Source organism: Seriola lalandi, unplaced genomic scaffold (genome assembly GCF_002814215.2).
Source record: "Seriola lalandi dorsalis isolate HSWRI2012SDOR001 ecotype SW California unplaced genomic scaffold, Sedor1 jcf7180002054795, whole genome shotgun sequence".
Classification (NCBI taxonomy): domain Eukaryota; kingdom Metazoa; phylum Chordata; class Actinopteri; order Carangiformes; family Carangidae; genus Seriola; species Seriola lalandi.
In genome coordinates this window covers 4,598,576-4,618,148 of record NW_019525348.1, presented here as the reverse complement: position 1 = coordinate 4,618,148, position 19,573 = coordinate 4,598,576, and the positions used below count along the sequence as shown (strand labels likewise).

The 19,573-nt window shown below is 42.7% G+C and overlaps 1 protein-coding gene across 2 annotated transcripts in view; it reads right to left on the bottom strand.

The window, feature by feature from the left end:
• ttc7a (tetratricopeptide repeat domain 7A) overlaps positions 1 to 19,573 on the bottom strand; it is a 50,092-nt gene that overhangs the window by 7,598 nt on the left and 22,921 nt on the right. For both annotated transcript variants that reach the window (XM_023425939.2, XM_087179192.1), the window contains 4 exons: positions 13,419 to 13,535; positions 12,582 to 12,694; positions 11,818 to 11,952; positions 7,908 to 8,110 (listed from right to left, as the gene is read on the bottom strand). In XM_023425939.2, coding sequence (XP_023281707.1) covers positions 7,908 to 8,110; positions 11,818 to 11,952; positions 12,582 to 12,694; positions 13,419 to 13,535 — 568 coding nt within the window. The remainder of the gene's footprint in view (positions 1 to 7,907; positions 8,111 to 11,817; positions 11,953 to 12,581; positions 12,695 to 13,418; positions 13,536 to 19,573) is intronic.

The window sequence follows — 19,573 nt, the reverse complement described above, 5'->3', positions numbered from 1 at the left end:
TTGGTATCTTTGGAAACTTAAGAACCTGCACTAAAATTCAAAATAAAGTTCTGTAATAACGATCCCACCGACCGCTCATAAGGAGATTTAAGACACTTCACTGAGACACCTGTCCACAGTATGTTTAATTTTTGACAGCATGATATGATATTGACCAAGCTGACCTTTGCATGTTATGCATCTCCACCATGTGGCATGTCTGCATGGAAACAGTATGTGCATGTATGTGTATCTATACCTGTAGTATGTGTGTGTGAATGTTTGAGAAAAAAGAAATAGGATACATAATATGTCTAGAATCGATTCATGCGTTCTCCTTCCTACAGATTAGAACAGATATATGAGTATAGAAAAGTCAACATGACACACACTTGCCAAAGCACACTCACATGGAAAGATAGCAACAGGAAAGGCAAAGACAAGGAGAAGGAATGAAAGAGAGGAGTGATATAGGAGCCACAGAGGGGAGGAAAAGGAAGAAGGCGAGCAAGAGAGAGGGAGTGTGAGCGAGCGAGAAAGAGCTAAAATGGGAACAATGAATAGAGAGAAAGAGAGATGGAGAGAAAAAGAGAGGCGTCAAAGAAAAAGGAAAAAATAAGTGAGCCCAGATGAGCCATACATAGCAACGGAGGCACCAGCCAACTCCCAATCGTCTCTCTGTTTGCAACCCCGATTTTTTTCTTCCTCTCTCTCTCTCTCGCTCTCTCTTTCTCTCTCCCTTTCTCTCACACACACACTCTCCTTCTCTTTCTATCTCTCTCTCTCTTTGGTTATCAGAGGTCTAGCTCAATAGAATATATTTCCCTGGTTGCTAGGCAATCCCATAAAGCGGCAAGAACGAGCAAAGTGTTATAAATAATGTATTTGCATTATCTAATCAGCTGACAACCACCCCCATCCACACAGAAAGGAGAGGAGAGAGAGAGCGGGAGAGAGAGAAGGAGAGGGAGAGGAGGAGAGAGAGTAAGACAGAGATGGGGGGCATTTGATAATTGGAACGCAATTAATGCAATGAGCACAAGTCCTCGTCCTTGAGAGTATGCATGCATATGTGAAGCTGTGTATGAATATGCTTCTGTTGGAGAGGGGGGAAAAGTAAAGTGTGTGTTAAGGGTGTGTGTGTCAGTCTCGGTGTATGTGCGTGGGTGTGTGTGTGTGGCTGACTCAGAGCAGGCTCCACTACAGAACAGGAGGGATGAGATGTGGAGGATGTTGGGAGTGGGTCAGATTCATTTCATACCATTGCCGGAAGCAAGGCTGGGCCGTGTTTCAGGATCAGCTACCCATCGGAACAGAAACACATGCACCACATGCCACACATACATGCACACACACACATACACACACACGCACACACACACATACACACACACACACACACACGTGTCAAACCAAACACTATGATGAGGTTAACAGACAGACGAATGTGTAAAAGCTGACACGGCTGATACAGCGATAGACAAACAGAATAGATGCTTAGATTAAACCTGTGGATTGCAACAGCCACTACATTCAAATACAAATCAGCAGCTAACCATTAGCACACACAAAACTTACACACACACAGCATACCGTAGCCCTATACTGGTTTCCCTTACTAACACACCCTCATTCATCCAAAAATACTCTGAAACCAGCAGCTGACCAGAGCTGTGAGTCACTGTCTGATTACTGCATTTCTCTGTCTCTCTCTCTCTCTCTCTCTCTCTCTCTCTCTCACACACACACACACACACACACACACACACACTCCAAAAAATGGACACAGATGATGTTAAGATGTAGAAGTGGAATGAGTAAAATGGCAAGGGGTGAATGAGGGAAGATGGTGGTGGTGTGTTAATAGGAAACAACAGGGGCTGTTGAGCTTCTGTATGGGTTCCAGTTATGTGTTTCCCTTACTCACATTTCCCCTTTCCATCTACTGTGGCTACTGTGGAGAAAATTACGACTACACTCCAGACTTAACCTGACGCACCAGATGGTTTGTTACACAGAGCCACAGAGCCATCTGGGAGGGCTTTGTTGAAAACTGTTTGGAAAAGGAAGGGTGGTTTCAAAAAATACTTGGCAGGTGATTGGATGAACCATCTGTCTATCACTGTCAACCACACGCTAACTTCAACCAATCAGTTTCTGTATCCTTCCAATTTTTGTTTACAACCAGCCTTCTTTCAATGAAAAAATATTCTCCAGTTCTGATATAACTGTTGCTTTAGTAGCATCGATGCTAACAAATAGTAGGTTCTCGCTGTCATCACACCAAAAACATGCTCACAGATGGTGGTAGTTCCTCCCTCATAGGACACTGATTGGTCAGAACCACTGTGGTTCAGCCACAAGTGAATAGCTTGGAGCTTGGCAAGATAGATTCTCGCTTGCTAGAAGTCCATATGACTCACAAGGTTCCTCCAGTCTGGTTGGCTTAGGTGAACCTGTACAATTCTGTCTTAAACCACAAGAAGTCCTTTTTCTTCACTATTTTTTCTACACTTATAAGAGTTAATGTAATTGTTGATGAAAGTCTATAAGAAAAGGCCAGATTAATGCCAGTGGTATTCAAAGAACAAAACAAGAGGCAGCAGGAGATAAGACTAGCTTAGCATAAAGACTGGAGGTTGGGGGGAGCAGCTAGCCTGGTCCTCCCCAAAGTTAAAAAACTGACCTACTTAACCTCAGAAGCTTAACTGTGCAAATGTACAAATGTAAAAACCACAGTTTGTGGTTTTAGAGGGAGATCTATAGTCCGGCTGTTTCTCGAGTAACAATTTCACTGCCAAATAGTGTCTTACCTAACCAATGGTTGCATAGCAGCCAAAAAAGAAGTCACATCTTCCAAATGTTTTTTGGCAAGAAAAAGTTACAGAACATGAACCTCAAATTGTAATTTTTATGTTTTTGTTTGTGTATGACAGAGCCAGGCTTGCTGTTTCCCCCGATTCTAGTCTTCATGTTAAGCTAAGCTAATCGCCTCCCAACTCTAGCTTGCAGCATCATTTACAGAGATAGTTCAGGTTTGACTTGGGGTTGTGTGAGGTACTTATACATAGTCAGTTAATGACCTGTAGTAGATTTGTATTGGCGCTCTCCCAGTTTGGAGAAGCTGAGTGATAAAAAGATGAAAACGTGTAGGAAGTTAATATCAGTTGTGTAGTGTGCGCTTTATCTTGCTGTTAAACAGCCCTTTCCACATTATCTCAATCGTAGACCTACCGTATTAGTACGCACCTATGGCACACACTATATCATGCCGTAGAGCTAAGCATATTCCCATTTATTCCCAGTCTTGTCATCACATTCAAGAGGCCGAAAATATGCTTTGCGAGGTCATAGTGATCTTGAACTTTGACCTTTGGCCATCAAAATCTTATCAGTTCATCTTTGAGTTTGTGCAAAATTTGAAGGGATTCCCTTGAGGTGTTAATAAGATATTGCGTTCATGAGGATGGAACGAACGAAAACATAATAGCTCCAGCCTCGACTGTCGCTTGCGTGGAGTCTAGTGGTAAAAATGCATTAAAAAAACATAAACAAAACAAAAAGTCCTTTGCTGCACCTACACCTTTCTCTGCATTATATTTCCTGTCTATATAGACACTGCCCAGTAAAAAAAAAAAAAAACATATATATATAAACATTTCACATTATATTGTCACAAAATCCTCCACAATAAAAAATTGAAAAAGAGAAAAACTTCCAGTAAAACCACAGCAGGAGCACATCTTTTTTTTTTTTTTTTTATATACCTCACCCTTCATAACTAAAAAAGCTGTAAAAGATCTTAAGGACATTCAAGGAAAGTACAGTATGTACTTTTGCAGAATAATTGCTCAAGTGTAAGAATATCAACCAAGAATATCATCAGAGTTCCCCTTAAGGCAGAGCAGAATAAATGGGCCACCGGCACACAAAGTGTCCACAGCAGATACAGTATAAAAATAAATGCATGAAGCCAGAGCCATTGAGTAGCAGCAACTGTAGGTTGTATTCTGGAGGGCTGATGCAAGCCAGAAATATGGGCAGTGCTCCAAATAAAATGTCCCACACACTGTCCCACTTAGGCCACCACAATGCAAGGATGCAGCTATTTAGCACACAGCTCCATTAGCATGTATAATATACAATTCACAACATACAGAATTTTATATAGCAGCATTTTTATATTTGGTATATTAGTTCCTTCTACGACATGGGCCTTAATCCAAGGACATGCAGTTGCTTCAGGAAGTATTCAGACCCTTCCCTTTTCGCACACTTTATTTTGTTGTAGATTTAAGTTTAAAGGGAAAAATAGCTATTTCAGTCAGTCTACACTCCACAACCCATAATGACAAAGTGAAAATGTGTTTTTAGAATTTTTTGGTGAAAAACGGATATATACAAAATACAGACAAAATATTTTGACCTTTAATTCAGGACTTTGCTAGAAGCCCCTTTTGCAGCAATAACAGTTTAAATTCCTCTTGGGAAGTCTTTACAAGCTTTCCACACCTTGATTTGGGAAGTTTATTCCAGTCTTGCTGACAGATCTTCTCAAGCCCTGTAAGATTGGATGGGAAGTGTCAGTGATCTGCCACCATCAGGTCTCTCTTCATGTTCTATGGGGTTTAAGTCTGGGCTTTGGTTGGACCACTCAAGGTCAGTCAGAGACTTGTCCTGAAGTCCTTCAAGTGTTGTCTCGGCTGTTTGGGTCGTTGCTGAAAAATGAACCGTCAGCCCAGTCTCAGGTCTTGTGAAGTCTGGAGCAGGTTTTCTTCTCTGTATTTGGCTGCGTGCTGCCTTCCCTCGATTCTGACCACTCTCCTGAAAGAATGTGGCCATATGTGGCTCAGACCCTTCTGAATGTGGTCTGAGTGATCAGATCTCAAATGTCAGTGCATCTTAGGTGGATACACCTGGTCCTAGAGATGTTAATGCAAGGTATGAACAGGTCCTCTGTTACAGTGAGGTTGGGTCCTTGGTCTCCTGCAGGGGCTCTAGGGAGAGTCATTATGGTTCCAAACTTCTAAGTATTGAGGCCGCTGTGCTCCAGGGAACACTCAAAGCTTTATAAATGTTTACTATCCTTGACCTGATCTATGCCTCACTACAATTTTATTGCTGGGGTCTACAGAGAGTTTGTTGGACTTCATGGCTTGATTTTTGAGCTGACATGCAGTGTGAATTGTGGGACCTTATATACACAAATGTGCGCCTTTCTAAATTATGTCCCATCATTCAATTTGCCACAGGTGGGTCTAGTCAAGTTCTAAACAGAGACATTAAGGTTGCACCTGATCACAATCTGGAGTGCCACCGCAGAGAGTCTGAACAGCTTTTCATTTTTCATTTGCAGAAATTTATAAGAATATGTTTTCACTTTGTCATTATGGGTTACTCAGACTAGAGTGATGGCCAAAAATGGCTTTTTTATCCATTAAAAATAAATCTACAGTGTGCAAAAAGTGAAGAGGTCTTAATACTTTCTGAAGTGACTGTACATACAGTTTACTTACCAAAAAAGAAACAAATAGTCATGTACATGTGCACGAAATCCATGGAGGAAGGCAGGCATACACAAACACAGTAATGGCTTAACACGTGCACATGTGCACACACACTCACACACTGAGAACACATCTGCCCTGTAAGAGACCCAGAGTAGGACACTGCCAGCTGGCTTCGTTTCAAATTTTCACCCCCTGGGATTGGTTCTCCCACAGGCCAAATATGGAAGAGACGTGTACCTCTGTCTTCCCCAATGGGACTTGTACACATACACACACACACACACACACACACACACACACACACACACACACACACACACACACACACATGCACACACACGTGCACACACATGGATACACACACAGTGATACACACACCCAGACTAAAGTGCTCAGTAGGAACAAAAGCATTAGCCTTATGTGGTCACAAGGTGGCCAGTACTTAAGTCAAAGAGATATCAACCAGCACATCTGTGGTCGCTATGGAGACCACAGCCATTGTGTGTGTATGTGTGTGCTGTGTGTGAGCGAGTGTCAGGGTGTGAGTCTTGGATTTGAAAAATATCCCTCTCTGGTCGCTTCACCATGACAACAGAGAAGGTTCAAAGGTCAGAGCAATTGTGGTTAATCCAGTGGATCATCTGGGGGACAGACTGGGAGAGAGACTGAGCGACAGAGTGGGTGGAAGTGGGCGAGAGAGGATCTTTATAGTGCGGAAGCGAGAGAGAGAGAGAGAGAGAGAGAGAGAGAGAGAAAGAGAGAGAGAGAGAGAGGGGATCTGCTCAGATGAAAGAAATGTGGGGGAGTGATCAGTCGAGAGAAACCCAGTCTTTGAGCAGTATTTGTCCTTTGTTGGTTATGGACCAAAGCTTGTTTCTATTTTATGAAATTTGAAGTTTGCCCACAACTAATTAACACATCTCAGAATATGACTGAGCTATAATGTGACATTACTATAATGACCACAATCCTGACACTGACACAGTACAGAGCTGCACTCAAGTGAAGAAGACTAATGATTATGAGGAGCTGACATCACTCCTGCCAGCTTGTGAGCTAATATTAGCAGCTAGTACCAAACCAGCCTTATAATTCCTGTTGAATTACACATTTACGTGTTACACATTTACACAATAATAACGCAAATATCATGAACCAACATTAATATTGTCTTTTCCGAGAGTCACTACACTTGCAACTTAAAATCGACCTTTTAAAAAACAAGGGAATTGTTCATTTCCAAAAGAATAACGATTATGAGCAGCTGCCGTTGCTACTGCCAGATAGCTAGTGAATACTAGCAGCTAATAGCAGTAACTACACTCAATGGAAAGTGGCTAAAGCCTGCTCGAAAAGTCCATAAACGATGCTAGATAACGTCATACACTAATTAGCATATTCATGACATAATTGTATTATGTTAACATTCATCCTAGTGTCAGCCAGTTTCAGCCCTCCGTCTGTTTGCTTCTCTCCTCTTCTCTGTCCTCATATACACAGTCATTTAATATAGCCGAATTCCCAATAAAGCTGTTCTCATTTATATGTTTTTCTTGTTCTATTGTCAGGCAATGGGACAAGTATAAAACAGTGACTGAAACGCCGCCATGACTTCATGTTAACCAGCAGTCACTCCAAGCCATTACCAAGCTGCTGTTCTGCTGCTAAAATCCAAACAACCGCAACATCGTCTGACAAAATCTCCATACACATAATTTAAGGACAACGGCGGTGTGAGATTTCAGCTACATTTAACTGTAAAATGATCACTCTGTGAGAAAGTTAGAAGCAACAGAATATCTTTCTTATTTTTTCTCTCACACAGCTCATTCACGTCTGTCAGCTGCCGTGCAGACTAAACGTACTGCTCTGCCTCTCTGCCACTCACCAAACTGCTAAGGTTTGTTAAAAAAGAGACTAGATTTGTCGCTAAGTGCTTTTTTGAAAATAAAAGTCACTAAATGACATAACAACAGATAATATATACAACTCAAACAGAAAAGCAGGTTATCTAATTCGATTTAATTTTAATTTAATTTACCATAATGAAAATGCCATTCTTTTACCAGGACATTATTCATGTTTACTTAGCTGAAGGTCTGCATGGTTAGTGCATGTGCGATTGTGATGTCCAGTCTGGAACCAATCAGATTTAATCCCTAAGTGCATGTGTGTGTGTATGAATCTGTGTGAATGTGTGTGTGTTGAGAATGAGATGAGAATGTACGAGAAAGAGCGGACACAGTTCAATTACAGAAATTTAAATGGCTGTACTGTATGTGTGTGTCTGACTTGATTCTGAAGTTCTTGTCTATCTTACGTCGCTGGTAATATAAAACCATAAATTGTGTGAAACACGTAGCAGAGCAGATTTTATTTGTAATTCATCAGCCTCTGATGCTTTCACATGTCTCTCACCATGTGCACCAGTATGCGCTCTCCCGTGGGATGGATGGCCAGCGCCTCATCATACAGGCCTTTGGCTTCGTCCAGTTGACCCCGGAGCTCGGCCAGGCGGCCCCGCTGCAGCAGCACCGAGTACGAGTTGGGGAAGATCGAGCTGGCCTCAGTAAAGCAGAACTGGGCCTCCTTCAGCCGACCGTCTGCCATAAACAACTCCCCTGTGGTAGGAGATGGAGAGAGAGGAAGGGGGAGGAAGGGAGGGAAGGGTGAGAAGTGGGAGAGAATAGGAAGTAAGGAGTTAGAACAGAGGAAAATTAAATGAAAGAGATGAATAAAAGCAAGAAAAAGGTACAGGAAAGAGAGAGGAAAAGAGGATAATACAGGAGAAAAGGTGAAAGGATGAAAAGAGGTGAAGGAGGACAGAGAGGACAGACGGTGAGGGAGGAGAGGAAAGGAAAAGGGGGTAGGAAAAAGATGGATGAAGAAAAGAGGGATAATCAGGGACAGAGAATGGAGGAAAAGCGTAGTATTAATTCCCTCAGTAACAAGTGAAAGTGACAGATGACTTAACTGTGAGTTCAGCAGCATCATATTAAAATGTAAACTGTGCAGCACTCAAATACAAACACAAAACACTACACTTAGACACACACACATATACACACACACACACACACACACACACACACACACACACACACATACACACACATACACAAACACACGAAGACAGTGTGAAAGAGAGAGTGGGAGCAGTGTAGTGCCTGGGAAGTCATGAAAGTCTTGCCTAAATATGGCCATCGCATACTAAAGCTGGCTGCCTCCTCTCTTTGCTGCTGCTGGGAAGATGAGGACAAACCCCAGACACACACTTACACACATGCGCGTGCACACACACACACACACACACACACACACACACACACACACAGAGAATAACGCCTACAAGCATTTCATTGTCCAATAAGCCCTCGGACACAGAGCTGACCAGAGGACCCGCCCCTGAGGAAGGAGCAGGCCACTGCGTGGACAGGATGCTGGAGCAGGGAGCTGTCAATCATTCTCATGAGTCGACGCTGGGTCAACACCCAGAGAAACCCTGAGAAAGAAACCCCTCGGCTCTAAACACAGAAAGCCCTGTGTGTGTGTGTGTGTGTGTGTGTGTGTGAGACAGAGAGATGGAGTGAACTGCACTGTGCAAATACACTGTACACGCCATCCGCTCCCGAGCGCTGTGTGAACCCATGTGTGTGTTTGGTAGCGGATGTTTTGTTTGTTTACCTGTGTCTCATAGATGCACAGATGGGAAATACTTAGCGCATGCATGCTACCTCTGTCAGATGAAAAAGAGCCATTTCCCAGCCTCGGGGTTCCTTTTCATAGCTTCATTTCAGGGAAAAAAAAAGATTCACTGAATGGTTACGTAAGGCCTTCTCTTGCTCGTCACCTGAGCTCTCAGAAAAATAATTAGATCAGTGCATGCATGTATACAGTCCACTTATATGCTTACAGGTGTATGTGTGTGTGTGTGAGGTTACATACAGCTCAGTGTATTGGTTTTAAAGAGTCTTCTGTGTGCGTGTTTTTTTTCTATGTGGTCGATGAGGATGTGAGACTGAGAGAGGAAGTGACTGATATGAAGAGGAATGCTGGGAAGGAGAGGGGGGTTGGACTGGGGGTACGACTGGCTCAGCCTTAAGTGAGGGGACACACCCATGGTCTCACATGTACACACAAACACACACACACACGCAGAGTTTAGTGAACATGTTCTATTTAGCCTGTTCTCAGCAGAGGAATAGTAGGGTTCAAAGGTTGGACGTAGAAAATAACCTTCAAATTACACCAGGCCACAGGGGACGTGACCCCTCGGCCTCTCCACCCATCCGATCCTACACTGTAGCACACTGGTATTCTGGTTGCATCACTGCCTTTGCTCGGTTGCTATATGGAGTCCCATTCCCATGCCTCATCCACTCCAGCTGAGCGGATAGATGGAGTGTTGTTTGTGCGGAGCATCTCTCTACTCCTCTCCCTTCGATTCCTGCTAATGCTCCGCTCTCCTGTGAACTTCCACATGCAGACTGAAGGCTGAAGGGGTGGAAGTAATAGCCGTATGCATCACTGCCATTCTGCCCTTAATAGAGCTGTGGCTGCATGTACGCAGGTAAAACGCGGACTCCTACATAAGGTATGCAGTATTCAATGGGACTGGAATGGCTCTTATTTACCCTTGTTTGTGAAGGCTGAGGTACTAGAAAATGGCTGCAGTAATCACACTAAATTATGTAGTTTAAACAAGGTTACAAATACATCATGTCTGGCAGGAGTTGTTTTGTTGTATATCTATATCCCTTATGTTATAAAACACAAGATTTTACCAACTTCTATAGGTGACCCAGCTGAATTTCTGTGACTGCAGTGCTCAATATGTGAAAACAATGTGTGCTCACATTGTACATAAAGTGCATAAACATTGTCTGACACCCAAGAGAGATTGAAATTCAACTGAGCTTGTAAGCAGGTCAGTGTAAGACTGCACAGCTTCATAGTAGCATCTACACAACAACAATCGAATATTCTGATTTTTATTTTCTGGATATAGATTTGTCTGATGAAGTCATTCCTAACATGGAGGATGAAGATTTCTATCTGGACTGGGTCTCCTCACCCCAGTGCTCATCTTGTTTTCCTAAACCCCACCTGCGTTCCCAGGGCACAGGCTGTAATGACCTCCACTGTGTTGTACAATGTTTGGACACCTTTATGACTGATAGTGGACAGCCAGAGACAGTCTCCTCCATTGCTAGGGTAACCAAGGTTTTATAGATAAGGAGGTAGGCGGAAAGCCTAAACTTAGAGAATGTTGCCCAAATCTGGTCAATGTCAAGGATGAGCTAAGTAGGGAAAAGAACAAGTATCATGTAACCTGGGTAAGAACATGTGTCAATGTGGATTTTGGTGACCGATAGCATCTTCACACATTATTGTTTCGGATAAAGTTGAACCTTATATGTAGTGAGAGGCGGTAAAATGTTGCAACCATGTGACACCTGGTATTATATACCCATGGTCAGACAAGACATCTTCAGAACTTAGTTTGGCACTACTCTGATTCACATGCTGACTGTGTACTGCTCATCACTTTCAACATCAGCTGAAATATCTTAACAGCTATTGGATGAATTGTAATGAGATTCATGGTCCTTAGGAGATGAATCCAATGACCCTGGTTACTCCCCTGAAAATCTAATACTACCAGGGTCAAAACACCCACAAAAATAATGAGTCCCATTAGCTCCAGCTGCACTTTGTGTTTCGTGCTAATTAGCAAATATTAACATGCTAACACACTGAACTAAGATCCTATCTGCGATGCTACTTTTTCACTATAAACATAGTAACATCAGCATTCAGCTGAAAACAGCTTTGTACAAAATACAGCCTCACAGAGCTGCATACAGCATGGCTGTAGACTGTTATTTGGTTTTATTGCTGTTATCTTTCAAAAATAGAACTGGAGAACTTGAAAGCTTTCATTGTCTGAAATCAATGTTTTGTCTATTTTGCACTTGCCAACGGTATTATTATCCATACAGCTTAACAACACTGGGAAACACAGAACTATGGAGTGTGATGACTGTTGATTGTCAATTTCCAACAAAAGTTTCCTCATTGCCAACTTTTTTTCAGTTCACAGTCAATAAATACATGGGCAGAATTTCCCTGTTCTCTCAGTTCAACAGCCAATGAACTCCCATGTGGCACAGACTGTGATTACATGGTAATAGACTGACCCTGCACCTCAACCAAGAGTGAAAAGAAATTCCCTGTTGACAGAAGGAATTTCAAATCCAATTTCCCAAGAGATCCCACCCTCAAAGTTTGAAAATTCGTGTTATAGCGACGTGTATCACTGTCATACCAGCCTGTAGCCAAATGCGTTCCAGGGTGGTCCAGATGTAGGTGGGTCCATGGCGACGGGTGGAGCTGATTTCCGACACCTCAGAAAGCGCTGCTTCCAGGCGAGATACTGCGACTGATGACGGGCTCAATGAACCTGTGGGAAAGGAAGAGAAAGGACTGTTGTACTTTTTTAAGGAACAATAGAAAACTACATCCTGGTTACAATTAATAAAAAAATGTTACAGATACTGAATGACAAACACATGGAAACAATATTTTTTCCCAGATAACTGATAAAAACATTAAAATTCTGTTGAAAACCCTTCAATATGACAAGATGTATCATGTAACAGAGATCTCTTGATCATTTGCCATCAGAAAATAACACGATGACAGAATAGAGCCATGCTCAGGGACACAAACAGTCATTCTCTGTTAATTTTCAGAACATCAATAGATTTCCTGTGACTGAATGGCAAGTGTACAGACCCATGATCCGGTTGAAACACAGACGTGGAGGTGAGTCAGATCATTGATATTTAAACTGCACATGTTGCTCAAAGCTGGGTTGCAGACAGGCAAACATAGTTTGAATCCATAACAGGTCAAATGCTGGGGGATTTAAACTGACCTGCACATTCACCTTTTTCAATGGTATTTACCCAACACCAGAGAGGAAGAAAGATGTGTTTAACTTAAAATAATCAATTCAGCATGCTGCAGTCCAAATATGTACAGTGACAGGCTCTCATTAGAAAGACTTAAACCAGCAAGAGAGCAGACCAGTGGAGGTGTCCTGGAAGTCCGGCAGAGTCAGGTGGATGGAGGGTTTCCTGCCTCCGGGGCTGACCTCTGTCTTCTCAGCCATCGGTATACTGCTGCTGTCATCTGTCTCACTGCAACACACACACACACACACACACACCAATGAAGACATGTACAGTACAGTAAAAAAAATACATAAACAAACACACTCACTAATACAAGCACAGATATAGACTACATACACTCACCTTAGAATTAGAAGCTTCTTTGAGACTTTTGCATCAACTTTTTTTATTAACATTTTGTGTAGATTTATTTTTAGATTTACACATCAATGGCCAATTAATGTTTGTCTCATTGTTCTGTAACTGAGTTTCAAGTGGGCCTCAACATTAAATTAAATCCAGATTTAGTTTTACAGTACATTTTTCAGTGCACAATCAAATAGAAAGCAGTATATATGTACATATGTATATGTACCCCCACCCACCCACCCACCCATATAATGTAATACAAACTGAAAATAATTTCTGAAAGAGCATCAGCCAATAGGAAAGTTCAACACTCGGCTGGACGACCAATGGTGTCATTTCATCACTCACTCAGTCCCACTACACTCAGTATTGCTGGCCCGTAGCCTGTCCAGCCAAAAAAAGAAATAAAGGAGTGCATGAACACATGCACACACACACACACACACACAATAAATAATCAATATAATCAATACCACATCAGCAAAGGCTTCTCCCTCCTGTCTTCAACATGCATAGCTGTAAAAAAAAAAAACGCTTGAGCAGTGAGGTGTTGCTCATTCTACAGTACACAATAAGACAGACCCCGCATATGCACACTCACCTGGAGCGGCTGACATCATAGCGGCTCTGCCAGCGTTGCAGCATCTCTTCACAGGTCTGCAGGGCAGCAGCCGGTCCAAACAAGGCCTCCTCCAGCTTCACCTTTGTGAACAGCAAACTGTATCACAGAACACACACAAACACGTTACTCGTCTGTGTTTGATGTTGTGGTGGTTTTTCATGTTCTGTTGCTATAACTTTAGTGCCCTTATACAGTAAAATATCTGCTGTTTTTGTACCCGTACGGAAATTAAACTGTAAACTGGACCCAAACACAGTCAAACCTGTTCTTATTGTCACTGATCACATTAGCTGGTATGAACACACACATTGTTAACAACTGTGGGTTTGCAAGACTTCCAATATTTGTCAGTGTCCACTAATGAAAAGAGAAACTTTTCTGTGGATGAGCATTGGAAACTAGCAGATATTATCCCAGTTGCTTATTTGGCTGTAAAAATAGAGACGTGTATAAATGAGCATACATGTACACAGTCATGTCCTTGTGGGAGTGTTTGGGCTTCTACAGTTGCTGGGTAAGTGCTTCGGGCCCATCAACATCTAACTGATGCATGTGGACTGAGGCACACACGGATCAATACAAAAAGAGTGGGGGTAAAGATAGTCATCAAGAACAAGCTGTAAGAGTGTGTGTGCATGTTTGTGTGTTTATGTGTGTGTGTGTGTTGTGGTGCGCTGAGAGGTTGATGAGTAGAGGCCATAGAGTGTTTCCGCTCGGCCTTTTAGTTGACGACAACTGGTTAAGTGATGTGGGAGTCTCTGATGTGTGTATGTGTGTCTGTGTGGTTGTGTAGTAATTGCCAGAAGGGGCTCTCAGAGGATGCAGTCTGTCATAGGCATCACTCATCCATGAGTGTGAGGATGGAGAGAGAGAGAGAGACAGTGAGAGAGAGACAGGGAGACTAGGGTGTTCACCACATCTGACGCCCGCCTGCCTAGCTGTCCATTGCCTCCCTGTTGTTGAAGGCTCTTCCAATTATTCTGTACTCTCCTGTCAAGAGGGTGGGGGGAGGAAAGATGGAGGGACGGAGAAAGGGAAGGACGAAGACATGGATGAGGGAATGGAGAGAAGGTGAGGATCAATAGAAGAGCTGGATGAGCTCGTGTCAGGGGATAAAACTCTCAGTGAAATGCGCCTCGTTACCAACTCACGGGTCGGTGGATGACTGGGGGAAGGGTGTGTGTGTGTATGTGTGTGTGTGTGTGTGTGTGGAGGGTGTGAGGAGAAGATGGAGGGATGTTGGGAAAAGAAAAAATTGAAAGTGTATGTATGTGGGAGGAAGGGGGTTGGATTTTTTGACAAGCTGATGACAAGTGCTCGCCAAAGGACGTTGTATTAAGGATACGCCTGCCAGTAGGGGTGCACTGGAGTATGTGTGTGATTTTGTGTGTCTCTAGGCTCCCCATTACCAGTGTGGCATAGTGTTTATTGGCATCGTGATGGTGTAAATCCATCCTCATGTCGAAACGTGACAAGGCGGGAGGGTGGGTGTATATCACACATACAAAGAACTGACTTCTTTCTTAAATTCGATTAATCTTTTTTTAACACAAATACTGATCTCATTCACTTGGTGTCACGCTGTAATCAATGAAAGTCTACACCAATGTTAACTCCTGTTTTGCTTCTCTTTCTATCACTTCTTTCCTTCTACTGAAGCTAGCATGCTAACCAGCTAGCCATTGCCCGTCAGTCTAGTGCCCAGTCTGGCCTGATGAAGTAGTGCTGCTCAGAGGGTGAAGCTTTCAAGAAAGCTGTTAATGCTCACATTGGCTATGCAGTAATAGCCAAACTTACAGATAGCTCCTTTAAAAGGTCTGTCTAGTATAAGTCTGTTTACAATACAGGACTTGTTTTCTCTGCAGGTTAGGGCAATGTTTGAAACTTCTCTGAAGTGGTCTGCCATGAGTACATGGCATCTGGTACATCATGGACCGATCTAAGTCATCCAAGGATAGAGTGTTTTCCACCTTGTTATTCACAACTCGATCACACACACACACACTAGTGTTTCCCTCGTAGTTCCAGAAAAATAGATTTCATCATGATTACAACACTCACAACTACACATCAGATTACAAAGGCTGTCATTTCCAGCCTCCTGGGAATGAGCCTGGTGTGTGCAAAGTGTAGTGTGTGAGGACGGATGACAGCGAACAGTGTAGCTCAGTATAAATGCTCAGTGGTGGCCAGCTAAGAGTAGTGAGTGCCAGCGTAAACTCCATATAAAAATAGCTGATAATGTTCCCTTGAAGAAGTGGTACATCTACAGTATTACTCACTCTGCACTCCCACAGATCAGAGTGTGTATTCTCTACAGGCAGACACACAAGTGCACACACACACATCATTCTCCAGCATATACTATATACTCGTAGTACATGCATAGAGATTAACACACACAAGCCCGTGCAGACATGCTTGCTTTGTAAGGCATAAGGCATAAGCCAGGCCTGCATGTGCATGCTTATACACACACTTGTACAGATGTGCACACACGCACACGCACAAACACACTTGCTCATGCTGCAACATCCCGTTAGATGAATGCAGAATCAAAGGCTGGGATTAATCATTCTCTTTAGTACAAACTGTGAGACCACGATCACTCTCTCTCTCTCTTGCTCTGTCTCACGCACGCACGCACGCACGCACGCACGCACGCACGCACGCACACACACACACACACACACAACCCTCCCCCTCTCTCTCCTCAACTCTCTCAATCTGTGGCAGAATCACATTTCACATTGAAATGTATGCCTGTTTACTGGGTGATTAAAATTTCAAAGAAAAGGGCGAAACAGAGACAGAGAGATAGAAAAGATGAGAGGCAAGGAGAGAGAGAGAGAGGACGAGAAAGGAAGAAAGAAAGAGGAAGAGATGGAGTAGGAGAGAGAGAGAGAGAAAGACAGAAGCCGGGGGTAGAGGATGTGGGTGAAAAGGAGGAAGGAGAAATTCGGTATGCTACAGTGAGCTGACAGTTTGTTGTGGTGCAGAGACGCAGTGGCTAACAAGAATCACACACATGCATGCATACTCACACAGACACACACGCACAAGAACACACAGTGACATAAAAACATGCATGTGCAAGATTACGATCTGGTGCACATGTACACCCACATCCCCCAGCACCACAACACACACAACTGTCGCGGAATGCCCAGCGCCACGCACAGTACGAGCTTTGATCTCAGATGCTCGCTCACACGTCCAAAGCAAATGATATTCAATGAGCTTTTTACTGAGAAAACACCAACTCTGACTATCTCTCTCTCTCTGTCTCAATCTCTCATTTTCGGACTCTGGGATCTGCAACCCGGCCTCAGCCTGACACGTCCCGAGGGTATTGATATATTCTGGCTGGGTCTGGATTCATTTTCATTTGTATATTGCAGGTTTGGGTTTTGTTTAGGGCTACAGTAGTGATCAAATGTTAGAATCGAGCACTGCTTTCATTAATACAGTTACAGTAATACATTATTTGCAATGCATACTGATAATGTTGTCCTTCTCTCACTTGCAACATTCTTCTTTGCCTGCATGTAAGCAAACATGCACAGGTGTCATTTGGAGACGATCATGTAGCTGTTTTATTTTATACCTTTATTGAAATCCTGAGTATAAGATTAATGTGTCTGTTTTAAACCTGCCTCTCAGCAGGAAGTTGGATCAACCAATGAGTTTATGAGCTTCATATATAAGTAGGGCCATGAAGCATGTTGTAGAAGTTTGGGAGACGTGCGCTGGTTCAATACATTTGGGCCTACTTGTATCCACAAGTCCACCAACTCCTGAGGGATATATCTGGCTCTTTAGCTGCTAAATGTTTACCAGGTGGTTGCTAACTCACTACAACACTAAAACAATGAGCTGAAATGGTGTATGGGTTTCTCTCTATAGGAAACACTTTTCACATTACACATTTAACTCATTGTTAGCATAAAAGTTTCTATATTATATATTATAATCTCTCTCTCTGTCTCAATCTTTCATTTTCTTACTCTGGGATCTGCAACGTCTCAAGGGTATTGATATATTGTAATTCCGTTTCTTTATTACATACTATAACATTTAGTTCTATAATATAATATTCAGAGGTGTTTACTCAATTATTATGGACAGATTGATATAACAGCAAATTAGACCATTTATTTGTTATACTACTAAACTCAAACCAGTGGACTCCTTTATTTTGAGAGAGACAGAGAGACAGAGCTGTTAGTCCCAGGCTAGCTTTGGGCCCGAATCAATCGTGTAAGGTCAGACTAGGGTGGAAAATTCAGGCCCATGCAAAGATATACTGCCTAGAGCCCTCTCTAGCTCTCAGTTGGTTTGGTTAAAATTTGTTTTACTGGCATGCTGTAAAAAAGATCAATAAACCTTCGAGGTAACAGTACAGTTAATGGACATTCGGTAACAAGTCATTTTAATTCAGCTGTTCTGTTCAGCAAACTACAGATATGTAGATGTGCATGACCCTCTCTCTCTCTCTTCCTCTCTGACTCAGTGTCTCTCTACCACTCCATAACAACAGTTTGGGAACAACAACTGATGCTGCCTGCTCTACCCATATGACCTCATGGTTACTGGGGCGATGGGGATTCCTGGCACAGAGAGCGATGTGATTGGCTGAGCCTGGAAAAGAGCTCTTTAAATGGGTCAAAGCAGTCAAGTGTCTCTATGGAGAAGGTAGGTGTGTGTGTGTGTTTGTGTGTGTCTAAGTGTGCAATTGTGCATCTAGACAGTGAGAGAACAGATTTCATCTTCTAATTGTACATACAGCACTGATCAGTAAAGCCTGTGCAATAATGAAGCCATCGTCTTTCCTGCATCCTCCCACTCTGTCTCTGTGTTTTCTTCTTCCTGGCAGGCTCTTACATCCTTCCTTCCCTTCATTGTGTCAACACTTTTCTTGTTTTTCTGCATTTCCTCTCTCGTCCTCTCGCTCCTGATGTATGGATGTACCCCATCTGTCTGTGCTGAGACCGTGGAGGCCAACACTGACCCCAAATGGTTGTATTATGAAATGCTTTACTGGGCTTTGAAATAGGGAGAAAACGCATCAGAGAGATGATGCAACATGCTTCCATGTCATGGTTAGTGGGAAATAATTGGCCTGGAGAGTCAATGTTGTCTATCTCTGATACAATAGAGCTTCCTCCACAGCTAATCAAAATGTTTTTAATGTTTCTGTTGAGGGCGACTAACTGAAAACATTCCCGAGAGATAATGCAACATCTTTGGGGCATGTACAGCCACTAACCTGCCTCAGACAATTTTATTTTATTTTCAATATGAATTCTTGATGAGACATATGACTTAACCTTTTTCAACCTAGACAAGAATAAAATGGAGGAAAGAAATTCATAATTTTCACCACCTTGTGACTTTTTTTTGTTATAAAATTAACAACAAATCAACACAAAAAAGCAATTCAAAATTCAAGATGATTAAATATAACAGCAAAATATTAGCGTAAGCTTCCTGCACTTATCCCATATCCTTCTCAATAACTTTGATACATAAAGTTACATGATATTATGCAATAATACTATTCATAACAAGTATGCACATATTAAGTCTATGTCAAGTATGACTTGGCACGAAGGTAAAATGGCAGATGGATGGTTAGAGATACCAACCCTCAACCAAAAGGTCACAGGTTGAGCTCCTGCAACCGTGACGTGTCCCTTCAAAGTGTCGTAAAGTAAATGACTAAATCCCTGCATGCCCCCAAAATGATTAGAGTGTAAACATCCAAGTCTGTTTTACTATGTTTTAACCTGCTTAGCAAAGCAGACGGGTGAGTTTATGTGCTGGATGACTCAGTTCTGTCGGGAAAGCAGGACTGGGGCTCGGGTCAGAGCTGCAGTGTTAAAAGGGTAAGGGTGTATGAGGGGCATAGGTACCGCAATGCAGGCCTCCACTCTGGCACATCTAAATAAGGCGTCAAGTGTGTGTGTGTGTGTGTGTGTGTGTGTGTGTGTGTGTGTGTGTGTGTGTGTGTGTGTGCGCTTGGCCTCTAACACAGTAGAGTTGAGACACCCTATCCCTACGGAGAGGACTAGTGTTAGGACAGGGCCTCGCTGCACCACTCACTGGAGCTACTCTTACACACACACACACAC